Here is a 13,755-nt window from a genome sequence, read left to right as displayed (position 1 = left end):
GTTGTCCCTCACTGCTGTGGACTCTGATGGCATAGTGCTTCAGTCATTTGACTGTGAACCAGACGGTTGGTGGTTCAAACCCTCCAGCCACTCCACAGAAGGAAGACTGGGCAATCTACTTTCATAAAGATTTACCTCCTCAGAAACCCAATGGGGGTCACTATGAGTCAGAACCAACTCAATGGCAGTGAGTTTGTTTGCTGTGGACTCATGGGTGGTAAGGAAAGAGTGGTGGAATTATTTTTATCTTTTTCCCCGGATTATCCCAGTGATGGACAAGCCCCTCATGGGTGCCAATGATTCAGGTTTTTGCTGGAGCTGCCAATCAGACCAACTGGGACTCTGTCAACACAGGAGACCATGCCAACTATACAGCGGCATTGTCCTCCAAAACCAATGTGTTGGTGATTTTAACGACTATTTGAGGGTGTACTACGTTGGGAAGAAATGTCATTTTTCCCCCTTGACCTCATTTAGTTGGCTTGGAATAAGCAATTATTGGGGTAGCTGGTTGCAGTCTCTTCTCCGAACAGGACTGATAACCAACTAATATTGTTAGGGGCTGTCATGAGTTGATTTTCTCCTCACAGTAACCCCATAAGACAGAGTATAACTGACCCCTAGGGTTTTCTTGGCTGTAATCTTTAAGGAAGTAGACTTTCCGCCACAAAGCCACTGGCTGGTTTCCAACCAACCTTTCAGTGTCACCAGGGTTCAATGCTGTCTTAAGATACCATGTAAATAAATGGTGGTTGTTAGGAGCCGTCAAGTTGGTTCTGAATCACAGTGACCCCATGTAAAACAGAACAAAACACTGCCTTGTCCTGTGCCATCCCCACATTCTTTGCTATGCTTGAGTCCATCGCTGCAGCCACTGTGTCAATCCATCTCGTTAGGGTCTTCTCCTTCTTCATTGACCCTCTAGCATGATATCCTTCTCCAGGGGTTAGGAATACCCCTTTCTGACATGACCAAAGTAGGTGAGATGAAATCTGGCCATTCCTGCTTCCAAGGAGCATTCCATGGTATTTTCAGTATTCTTTGCCAATATCACAATTCAAAGGCATTAACTCTTCTTTGGTCTTCCTAATTCATTGCCCAGCTTTCACATGCACATGAGGTGACTGGAAATACCATGGCTTGGGTCAGGAGCACCTTACTGTTCATCTTTGCTTCTAAACACTTTAAAGGAGTCTTTTGCAGATTTTCCCAGTGCAATATGTCTGATTTCTTGATGGCTGCTTCCATGGGTGTTGATTGTGGATCCAACTAAAATGAATCCCTGACCACCTCAATCTTTTCCCTGTATCATGATGCTTAATAGTCCAGTTGTGAGGATTTGTTTTATATTAAGGTGTAAACCATACGGAAGACTGCAGTTTTTGATCCTCATTAAGTAAGTGCTTCAAGTCATCTTCACTTTCAGCAAGCGTCATCTGCGTCTTTCAAGTAAATGGCTCTTCCTCCGATCCCAATGCCATTTTCTTCATACAGTCCAGCCTCTCAGATTATTTGCTCAGCATAGAGTTAATATGGTGAAAGGATACAACCCTGACATACACAGGTTCCTCATGAGAATTAAGTGTTCTGTAATTCCCATTCTCAATGCTCTCCATAATTTGTTATGATTCACACAAATCCCTCTGCATAGTCAATAAAACACAGGTGAACATCTTTCTTTCTTTGCTTTAAGATCCATCTGACATCAGCAATAAGATTCCTTGTTTCACGTCCTCTTCTCAATCCAGCATGCATTTCTGGTAGTTCCTGTCAATATACTGCTACAACTATTTTTGAATTGTCTTCAGCAAGATTTTACTTGCATGTGATATTAATGATACTGTAAGATAATTTCTACATTCTGTTGGATTACCTTTGGAACGGGAACAAATACTCTCTGCCAGTCATTTGGCCAGGTAGCCATCTTCCAAATATCTTGGCATAAATAAATGTCTTCAGTGCTGCATCCATTTTTCGAAACATCTCAGTAAGTATTCTGTCAATTCCTGGAGTCTTATTTTTCACCAATTCCTTCAGTGCAGCTTGGGCTTCTTCCTTCAACACCACTGGTTCTTGATCATGTTACCTCCTGAAATCACTGGACATTGACCAATTCTTTTCGGTACAGTGACTGTGTATTCCCATCTTCTTTTGATGCTTCCTGCATCATTCAATATTTTGCCCATAACAAACAACGAAACACACTGCTGTGGAGTCAGAGCCAACTCAGCAACCCCTCCTTGGGTTTCCATGGTGGTATCACTATGGAGGTAGATTGCCCAACCTTCCGAGGAGTGGCTGGTGGGTTTGAACTGCCAGCCTTCTGGTTAGCAAATGCCTTAGGCACTATACCAATAGATTCCTTTAATATCTTAACTCAAGACTTGCTTTTTTAAGTTCTTTCAGTGTGAGAAATGCTGAGCATGTCGTTCCCTTTTGGTTTTCTAACTCCAGGTCTCCACACATTTCATCACAACACTTTGTCTTTTCAAACTGCCCTTTGGAACCTTCCGTCAGTTCATTTTTAGTATTTCTTCCAAATGCTTTAGCTACTCTCCATTCACGAGCAAGTTTCAGTCTCTTTTGACATCCATTTTGGTCTTTGGTCTAACTGACAGACAAATGTTTAACATCCATCAGAATTGTGCACCATTTACTTAATACGGTTAAGTTGTGCAGATAGGGTGGGAGGCTGGGAACTTTTTTCTCCACAATTTCTTCTCCATATCTGGGATCCTCCCTTCTTGTTCCAAGTACACAGTAACTTTTTCAGTTCTGCTCATGCACAGCCATTAGATGCACCTGACCAATCGCATTCCTGTACCTACTCTTGGTGGGGAGTCCTTCATCCACAGTGAGGGCTGTCTGCAGCTATAGGAAGCAACTTGCTGGCTATGGAGGAGCAACAGCTTCTAATGAAGGGGACCTTGCTGTGTTTTCTCTATGTCCACCTTGTCATCTGTCTCCCTAATCATGATTTTTAACCAGTATTGTTGGCCTTGTTATTTCCTTCACACATACACCCTTTCTCCTTCACACATACACCCTAAGACACACACTTACAATACCCCATTCTACTTCACACTGGCAATATTCAAGCACCTCTTTCATTGTATTCTTGCCAACACAGGTTAATTGTGTTAACTAAAAGGTTAGCAGTTTGAATCAACTAAGTGGCATCACGGAAGGCCTGGTGATCTGCTTCCCCAAAAACAGCCATTGAAAACCCTACGGTTTTCTCTACTCTGACACAAAGTCAACACAAGACTCGACAGCAGCTGTCAGTGTTAAACATTTGGGAAAGAGGATCACCACCTATCTGGACATATACAGCTCTGCAGAAGTCCTACCAGTCTCTGAGTTAATGGTTAAGCACTCAACTAGCACTCACTAGGTTGGCATTTCACACCCACCCTAGAGGTTCCTCGAAAGTTAAGCTCTGGCAATCTGCTTCTGAAAGGTCATAGTCTTGAAACCCTATGGAATTCTGTGCTACTCTGGACACATAGGATCACAAGTTGGAAATCAACACCAATCAGCAAGATTCCGAGATGTGCATCCAAGCTCACTTTACACCCCCACTGTGCTTCAACGTGGGCTTTCTGAAAGCAGGCCAGGTGAACTAGAATGGGTTTTGAGATAGCAGTCACTTTCAACTCACGTTGCTCATGTATTCCATAAAAGGACCAAGAACAAATAACAAAGTTAAATACAGCCAGTAAACACCTTCGGTTATGGAAGAGTTGAGACCAACAAAGTATTTTCTCCACCCTCTATGTTCTTTAGTACCTTCCCCATTTTATTGTTACCAACTCTCTCACAAACTGGGCCAACGCTTAAAGACCCTAGGAATCCTACAGCTCTTTAAGGTAGGCCCTTGTAATTTGCAGGAGGCCAAAATAACAAGTTCTGGTGGTGTAGTGCCTAAAGCGTTTGACTGCTAACCAGAAGGTTAGCAGATACAGATACTGCGTTGGAAACCCAAGCAAGGGTCACTATGAGTTGAACTGACTCGATGGCATGGAGTCTGGTGTTTTTTTTGGTATGGTGATGGAACTAAGTGGAACAACCCAATCAGTCTATGATAGAGCATGCAGGTCTTCCCCTTCACCATTGCTTCCTACCAAAAGGGACACAAAATCACACACACATGCCAACTCTTTCACTAGTATACAAAGGGATGCAAAATAAAGTTACCATTTTATGTATACTGAATTACCCAAATCCAAAGATGGTAAAATTACAGTGAAAACACACACACATTTGGCTCAAAGATGACCATTCCTAGCAGAGCAACGTATCAATTAAATAATTCCACTTGTGCAATTAACCATGAAGTAATTTTAGGCTTAACAGATAGACATAGTAATAAGGTTCCATCATCATAATAAAGTTGTTTGACATAATCAGTGAAATTTCCCAGATTACTGAATACAGGTATAGTGCAGCGTGAGATTTATGAAAGTTTAAAGGCACGTCTATTTTACTGTCATACAACTTGGGTTGAGCCATGGCTCAATTTCTTATATACTTGGGTTGCCACTTAAATCTCCCATTTTTATCTACAAAATGGGATCTTCCTAACACATTTATAAGCAGAATGGCTTCAGCATTGTGCTTAACACAGTAAACATTCAATAAACTTTTGCTGCCATCCTTTACTACTGTTATAAGTATTTTATCACAGTAATGTTTAGACACAGTAATTAAATAGTAAATTCCATGGATACTATGTTTCACAGGGAGGAGACACTTACCTAGATTCATTTTCCTTTAGGTACATTAGTTTGATGTACCGTAAGAAAGCAGCCCCAGTGATGCAACAGTTCAATGCTTGGCTAACTCAAAGGCTGGTGATTTGAACCCACCTAGCAGCTCCCTAGGAGAAAGACCTGGAGGATCTGCTTCTGTAAAGATTAAAGACTATGACACACCACCACCACACTGTCTCACACCAATTAAATAAAATCTGACAAAATAACACATTAAACAGCTGTCTCTGCCTAATCTCTGGAATGTCAGTCTCTAGGACCACGTAGGGAATGGGAGCTCTGTTTGGAAAAGATAGGACTGATGATTAACAAGGATGGAAGTGAAAAGATGATAGACAAACACTGTACATCAGTTTATCATAACTGGAACCTAAGCAGTGATTTTAAATAATTTTTGTACCAGGATTTGTCTAATTTGCCATAAATAACCACAAAGCAAAACATAAAAACTACATTCAACTTTGGTGATCAGGGTTAACTACATGCCAATTTATCCACCTGATGTCTTAAAAAAACCCACTGTTTGTTACCCACTGTGTTCATTTGAAGCACCCAATCAAACAAAATTCTGCCAATTTCTTCTCTGGTAGCATAATGCCTAAGGCATCTGACTGCTAACCAGAAGGCTGGTGGTTCAAACCCACCAGGCCACTCCTCGGAAGGCAGGTTGGGCAATCTACTTCCATAGAGATACTGCCTCAGAAACCCAAGAAAGGACTGCTATGAGTCAGACCCGACTTGACAGCAGTGAGTTTGGTCTTACGTTTGGTAGAAGTGAGCTATTAGTGATTATATATTCCAGATTCAGAATACCATTCCAAATACCCCAACTACTGAGAATTTTAGTCTGATAGTGCCCGACTTAGGACAACGTTCCATTCTGACAACTTTGGTAAGTCAGTTCTGAAGTAAGTTGAACATTTTTTTTTTAAAACTTTTAATTATTACTGCCTTTTATTAATAGTATCTTCATAAATCTTAACACTGAACATTTACAAATGAACATCTGAGAATGATTTCAGTAGCAAATCATGCACTACAACACTGTCTGCAGTACATATTACCAATGATTAGCTGTACAAACACCACTGCCATCACCTTCACCGCCGCCGCCACTACTACCACTCCTCAAAAGTCCTAAGGGTGGTTCAACATAACATGAATACATGGCTCCCAGGGCTGCACCTGCTCTTAAGGAAACAGTTAAAAACCCCACACAATGATTTTCTGCTTGGAAAACATGATTTCACTATCTCATAGGCTAAAACATGAGACACAAAGAAATAGAGACTAGAAAATCTGATTAAGTATCTTCCAGCTCCCTTTTTTAAAACTGTATTTTTTACTAAAATTTTTTACTAAAAGGTGTGTTTTCTCTAAAGACCCCAAATTACACTTCATGTATAGGATAAGAAAAATACGTGAAAATACAACCAAGCCAGCATATATTTATAAAAAACTACTTAGAATTTTCAAAGCTAGTAAGTTTTCTTAAAACGCACAGTGGCCAGATTATCAAGAGTAAAAATGTTCTGGTATTTAGTATGAGGCTTAGGTATGTCACTCAATAAAAGATTAGATTTTAAGACAATTTTCCCTGAGAAATTACCAATGAGTCTCACCTACTTGCAGACTGCTTTAACCAGCGGTGTAAAATCAGCTAAAGACAGAATCTAAAATAAAGCAAATCAGAAAGATACACAAAGGCAATTATTTAAGACCTTTATTAACAGGTGCTTGCAGTTTGTTGACTTTTTTGAAAAAATCAAGTTGTAAACTTTTATTACAAATTAAAAATGAGGTTCTTAAAAATCTCAACTTGACCAGATATGAAACAATTTAAAAACCTTTAAAGGTGCATTGAGAAAAACCAGGCTTTTTAAAAAACACGTTTGTCATTACCAAAAAGAGACGTCTTTAGGTAAAAATAATAAAAACCCCATGCTGCATAGATAATGCAGATAGTTCTAGTTATCTGGTCAACGGGCAAAAAGCAAGCACTTAAGGTCTTCAGCTCCAATCTTTTGTTCATTTCTTATTGCTGGAATTTCATTCATTTCTTCTTGTTGGATGACTAAACTGTAAAGGGGAAAAAAAAATTTAAGATTATCTCGCACAATTAACTGCAATGCTTATTTATTGTACTAATTGCTCCAGATCAGCTAAATATAGGAAGGCAATAACAAACTTTATGCTGGCTTAATCCAAGACAGTGATTTACAACAGGGACAGATAACACTGTATGTAAAAACAGGTTCTGGACAGCTTTATGTAGGAACATAGTATAGAGGGGGAAAAAAAAAAAAAAAAAGTACCAAAGTACCACTGGTTGAAAATTAATTCCAGAACCAGACAATTACATGCCCCTCAGTACCAAGCAAAAAGCCAAATACAAAGTAATCTAAAGGAAAAACAAAAAAGTTATCTTTCGCAAAAGTTAAATAATTTAAAACTAACAACTATTAAAAGATGACTGGTGAAAGTTGCCACTTTCCAAATCCAAACAGACTTATTAGTTACCATCATCGAGGATATGAATTCTAGTAGCTACCCCACTTCTTTTTGTAAGTGAAGTACAAAAAACAAAAACAAGACACTTCTTAGAAAGAAGGTTACAAGACTTCCTTTAGCTTACTGGCAAAACCACTGAATTCATTCAATAAAGTTGGCAAAAGGCTCTAATATGCAAAATATACTGTTAAGTAGGCAGGCCTCCTGGTGTCTGAATTGAGGTGGCTGCAAAGAGCCAAGAATGGCTCTAATAGTCAATATTCCTAAAATGGGATATTTAGGTAATTTTAAGATTAAATAAAATGAGTGGATATGATATTGAATGCTATGCTCAAAAGCCAGAAGGCCATGTAGGCTCCACTTACCCGGATGATGGTAGAGATGGTAAGCCGGCATTTACTCAGCCCCGCCCTGCTCAGCCTCGGGAGCGGACGAATTCTCAGCTGGTGGATCGGCTGCTTTTGTCTCTTTGCCATCTTGTGGTTTAGGGTTTTCTGGGCGTCTGCGTCGGTAATTGAAGTTCCGGCGGTACCGACGTTGAGGTGGCTGCTGACCTTGGGTCTCGTCTTGATTTTCCTTATCCTCTTCATTACCATCCTCTCTAGGCTGTCTTTGGCGAGGAGGGCCCCTGGAATTAACATTGTGCAAAACGGCAATGATAAAATTTTCTTTAGCCATCCCCTCCAGTATTACAGTGTCAGTATTTGGTTCACTCAACTAACTCCAAATCTGGCGACCGCGTCCATCTATCAATTGTCTGCAAGAAATTCAGCAGCAACAAGAGCAAACTTGGTGCCTGTATTTCACAAACTGAGTGAGATGATTATACACAAGGAGCTCAAAGTGTAAACTGGAAGATGGATACTTAAAGTACTGGTTTTAAAAGTGTTTGTCCATAGCATGTCTTTTATAAAGACATACTTTTATAAAGTTGACTATGAAGTAACCAACAGTGGCACAAAGTCATCAACACTTTAGATGTCACTTTTAAACATTTTAAAATGGGCTTTCTAGTAAACCAGGCCTGAGACCAAACCAAACAAACAACAACAAAACTAACATTTATAGATCAGAAGGTCTAAACATTTGCCTCCCCCCCACCAAAGGCTGGCAATCAAAACCACTGAAACAAAGATGTCCTTTTCATGTGAATAAAAACAAAAAAAATCCCTCACTGGGTTCATTTTGCTGCCATCTTTCTTCTGCAAGCAGCTGGTGGGCTTGAATTACCAATTCTGGTTAGCAGTTAAATGCCTTAGGTACTGTGCTACCAGAGTTCCTTCATACAAATAAAAGCAACCATTAATTATTAGCCAACCCCTTTAACTTATGGCCAAAAAATCAGAGCTTACATCTCAAGAAAAGAGTTCTAGCAGTCACTGTGCTACATCCAATGGTTAGGTACTCCCCTCCCCCTTTGAAAATTAAACCCTTTGATATATTAGCAACAGACAAAATTTTCACTTCTCTTTTAAACCTCTCTGGTTGCAGTTGCTGAAACCTTTCCATCTCTGACATTTAAATGTGGAAATACGCTAGGGCTCATACTGTTACTATAATCACTCCATTGCTGATCTCATTCAACCTCATGGTAGTAAATATCACCCATACAGGCTTATATACTGATGATTTCCGATTTTTTTTTTTATCCCTAGTCTTAGGCCTTTCCTTTGAACTTGACTTACATATCCAACTGCTTATTCAACAACTCCATTTGTATATGACTGTAATAATAATAATAATAAAAAAATCCTCCTACGGCTTTTTCATCTCTCCCTGAGTAAAACAGCCAAACTTCTTACCAAGGATGGTAAGATAAGGACCTTTACTTATCTTTTTTTTTTTTTTTTTTTGGTCTCTCTGTCTAGTTATGCTCCATGAAGGATAAATGTTTTGTTCACTGTCATATCTAACACCTGGAACAGCATTTAATGTAACAGACTTTCAACACTTAAATATCAACAAGTTCTCAATTACGTAACTGCAATAAAGCTCAATGCAAGCAAAGGAATGGCATAGAAGTACATTTAAATATACCATCCATGTTAAATCATCCATCTTAAATGCTATGCTAATCCTAGTTGGTCTACTTGGTTCTAAGATCAAGGGGTTGGCAAATTATCTGTGAAAGGCCAGAAAATAATTAAATATTTTAGGCATCACAGGCCATATCTTAAGGTCAAGGACCCTGGAAGTGCTCAAACCCCAACTGCTATTTTTCTAAAAATCAAGCACAACAAAGAGATAAATGAAAAATTCTCTGTTGGCATCTGTTGACTTAATGAAGAGATTCCCATGAGAGCTTATTTGAGACCAACTCCAAAAAAAATAATCTTTACTCACATAGTTTGACACACGATCTGCCTATCACCAGACAGGGAAGCTTCTATCTGTCTAGCACAAAGTTAAAACCATCTCTTTGTGGCTGATACCTAAAAAGTTCCTGAAGCCAGGTTCATCATGGTGACTCAAAAGTGGCAATCTCCAACAGGCAGTCAATCAGTTGCGGCCCCAGCTCACTTCATGAAATAAAAACTCAGCACAGAATATATTTGGGCATTTACAGTTAAGGTTATTATGTAAGTTATCATCAGTTAATTTAAGAAGTGTCATCTGTTTGAGTCTTAACTCCTACATGTCAGCTTTAGGGATCTCATCTGGTGATTAAATGCTTTCATGAAACCCTTAAAAGAAGTAACTGCTAAACACCATTCCATACAATGGTGACTGTGAGACTGAGTATGTTGTCTCAAAATGCACTGATGCCATGTATTAAAACATGTATGGCTTATGAAGCTTTCCTTCAACTCAAAAAACAAAACAAAACAAAACAAAAAAACCAAACACCACTCATGCCGCTAAGTCCAACTCATAGCGATCCCTCCTTGGGTTTCTGAGGTAGTATCACTACAGGAGTAGATTGTCCAACCTTCCTTCCGAGGAGTGGTTGGTGGGTTTGAACCGCCAGCCTTAGGGTTAGCAGTCAAGTGCTTAGGCACTATACCACCAGAGCTCCCAAACTACTTTACAGCTTAATAATATTTAAACATATCATGTTAAAAAGTATTCTCTAATGCCCAAGTAGATGGAGGTTGGTCTAGTCTGGGACTGGATTTCTTTTTCCAAAAATTTACTATTTTTGAAACACTGACTTTTTGATTTTGGATATTCAAAAATTTCATTTTGCAAAGTTGCTAAGACAGAACATGTAAGACACGAGAATATCCACATACCCTTAATTTTTTCCCCTTGAAATATTTCAGAGTGAGTTGTAAAGTAGTACCCTATTATCTCTAAATACTTCAGTGAGTATAAACATTTTTTAAATGGAACGATTTCATTCTGTGACTCTGGGATGGCAAAAAAAAGTTAATACACAGAAGTTGAGAAGTGATTAATGGGAAATTATGCCCTATCAGAAATTAATACTCTGATGATGCTTTACTTATGGAGTGTTGTAATTCACAAATATTCTTCATGCTAAAATGATTGTTACCTTTATCTTCTCTCTATGAAGCAGGTCCAAATGTGTAACTCATAGTTCAAACTAATTTTACTTATCTGTTCAAATAGAAAATGCGATAGTCCATATCCTCAATACCACATCAACAAAAGCAACATCATGTATGATAAATTAAGCAACATCACAGTAAATGGAAAAAAGACTTAAGCTGTCAAGGATTTCATTTTACTTGGACCCACAATCAATGCTTATAGATCAAGCAGCAGTCAAGAAATCAAATGACCTATCACATTGGGCAAATCTACTGCAAAAACCTCTTTTTTTTAAAGTGTTAAAAAGCAAAGATGTCACTTTGAGGACTAAGATGCACCTGACTTAAAGCCATGGTATTTTCAATAGTCTCATATGTATTGAGAGGTAGACAATAAATAAGGAAGATCACAGAAGAGTTGATACCTTCTGAATTATTGGTGCTGGTGAAGAATATTCAAAGTATCATGGACTAACAAAAGAACAAACATTATCTGTCTTCGAAGAAGTATAGCCGGGCTGCTTCTTAGAAGTGAGAATGGCCAGACTTCATAAGGTGATCATGTAAAGGGGCTAGTCACCAGAAAAGGACATATTGGTTCGTGAAGTAGACAATCAACGAAAAAGAGGCAGATCCTCAATGATGGACTGGACACAGTGGCAAAAATGATGGGCTCAAACACAGCAACAATTCTGAGGATGGTGCAGGACCAGGCAGTGTTTCTTTATTTTGTATACAGGGTCACCATGTGTCAGAACCAACTTGATGGCACCTAAGACCACCACCCTCATTTAAAAAAAAAAGCAAAACCGTAAGATAGACCTCCTGTATATAAACCATTTTTAACTAGTGCCAGTGAAAAAGATTCAAGTTCACCTATTGAGTATCCAACAAAAGAAAATGTGAATTATTAACAGATAAATGCCCTCAATGACTTAGGACAACTGCAAAGGTATGCTGCCATTGTTAAACTGTGCCATATACTTGAGGAATTTTTAATACAAGCAGGTTAATGGGAACCATACCTGCGAAATCGTGGTCTATAACCCCGATACATATTCTGTCTCACTGGTCTACCTTGTTCTCCTGCACCCTGGTTGTCAGCACCCTGAAAAGACAACATAAATCAAGCCTACTGGATGAGTAACATTAAGAGTAGAAATCCAACTAGAAAAATCCAAAGTCTGAACATAGAAGAGTGCCAAAACAAAAGTTCAAATTATCTACTAATTATAATTATACTGTAATTATTAATCCTTTTGGTTCTCATTAGGAAATCAAAAGTTGTTTCTAATCTAAATCTTCTAACTTTCACAAATTACATGCATCTCTCATTGATAGCATAAATAATGAGAAGAATCATTATGTCCTTCAATATTCTTAGGGAAATATCAACACATTCATTTTAATGGAGTACAATCTGAAATTACACTCATGAAAAAGAGCCCCAAAGTAGGGCAGAACATTCAGATAATGGTGAAAATACAGATAGTCCCATGAAAAGTTACCACATGCTGCTGTTGGGATCTCTTTTTTTTTTGGTGCAACTTACCTCCATCACTTCTCCCTGCACAGGAGGGTTGGAATACTGTGGTCGACGCCCATAGGGCCTCCGCATGTAGTAAGGTGGGAACCGTCGCCTGCGGTAGGGCCGGCGCTGTTGGGCCTGGCCTTCGGGAGCACTCTCTGATCCTTCGTTCTTTTCCCCACTCTCACTATTCTGGTAATTCTGCTGGTAATTGCGTGGAGGACCCCTACGACGTGGATAACGTCTATAATGGTTACGGTCTGCTGCATATTTACTGCCTTGCACTGGAACTCCACCAGGGCCTGTAACATTTGCTGCCTCTGCACCCTACAAAAGTCATTATATAATGATAGCGGCAAACGAGATCAGTGTATTGTCAACAAAATTCACACAAAGCAAATTAAAACAAAGAAGAAAAAAAAAAAAAAAAAAAAAAGGAAGAAAAAAAGGAGGGGGGTCTACATGGCAAGGGGTACATAGAAATGACTAAATATCCATTCCTCACGATCCTGAAGAGAATTGCCCTCTAACTGCAGCCAGCACATTTGGCTTGATGCACCTGTGCTCATGTGGTCACCTGACCCATCCATCCACATTAAGAGCCACCATCCGAACGGATGAGATCTCCACAATATTTCCATACTCAAGTCAAACCTTTACACAAAAAGCATCCTCACCTTTTCTCCTTCAACAACATCAAACTCCACAGTCTCTCCATCTCCTACACTGCGAAGGTACTTCCTGGGGTTATTCTTCTTTATGGCAGTCTAGTAATATCACATTCCAAAAATAGATTAATAGGGGAGAATAACGTGTTTTTCATTTAAAATGTACCAGAGTCAATATTATTTTAGTTGGCTATACACTTGTCTTAAAATTATCTTAATTAGCTTAAAATTAGACCAGACTGTCAGTAAGTTAAGGAAAACAGGGAGCAAGGCTACCCCCAACCTCAAAGTACTCTAATCTTACAAGTTCCAATATTTAACGCTATTTCAAAAACTAAAACAAGTAGTTTAGCACTCAAGGCAAACACAAAAACACATGTATTTTAAAAATGCTTTTTGTAAAAGCATTGTATTTGGCTTTAACAAAATGAAGACACCTATCTATCCCCCAAAGACTGCACTTAAAGTAGATGCTAGCCCCAAAAGGAGCCAGTTTAGATGACAGGCGAGTTTGGGTATGCATGCTTCATAGTTGACCAATCCAACTTTGTCCCTGTGTTACCGTATCAAATTCAATTACAAATCTCAATCAAAATCCCTTCCAACCTGCCTGTGATTATGCCTCAATGAAAATACAATTCACATGTATTAACTAAACCACTTTTTATATTATCTGACTGCATGGGGCAGTTGGTTACTACCTCCCCAGAATATAATAAATCTCATGTTATAGAGTATTACTTATACTTCTTCAGACTGTTAGGGAAAAGTAAGAGAGGAAA

At 38.9% G+C, this 13,755-nt stretch overlaps 1 protein-coding gene across 1 annotated transcript in view; it reads right to left on the bottom strand.

The window, feature by feature from the left end:
* Positions 1-7,679: 7,679 nt before the first annotated feature.
* Positions 7,680-13,755, bottom strand: part of YBX1 (Y-box binding protein 1) — a 38,332-nt gene continuing 32,256 nt past the window's right edge. Inside the window, exons 4-7 of the mRNA XM_007955558.2 lie at positions 12,983-13,072; positions 12,330-12,632; positions 11,803-11,885; positions 7,680-7,911 (exon numbers count right to left, since the gene is read on the bottom strand). Coding sequence (XP_007953749.1) covers positions 7,680-7,911; positions 11,803-11,885; positions 12,330-12,632; positions 12,983-13,072 — 708 coding nt within the window. The remainder of the gene's footprint in view (positions 7,912-11,802; positions 11,886-12,329; positions 12,633-12,982; positions 13,073-13,755) is intronic.

The sequence above is a fragment of the Orycteropus afer genome, unplaced genomic scaffold (assembly GCF_000298275.1).
Source record: "Orycteropus afer afer isolate SDZICR_OR568_19922 unplaced genomic scaffold, OryAfe1.0 scaffold00510, whole genome shotgun sequence".
NCBI classification, from domain to species: Eukaryota; Metazoa; Chordata; class Mammalia; order Tubulidentata; family Orycteropodidae; genus Orycteropus; species Orycteropus afer.
This window is presented reverse-complemented; position numbering and strand designations above follow the sequence as displayed.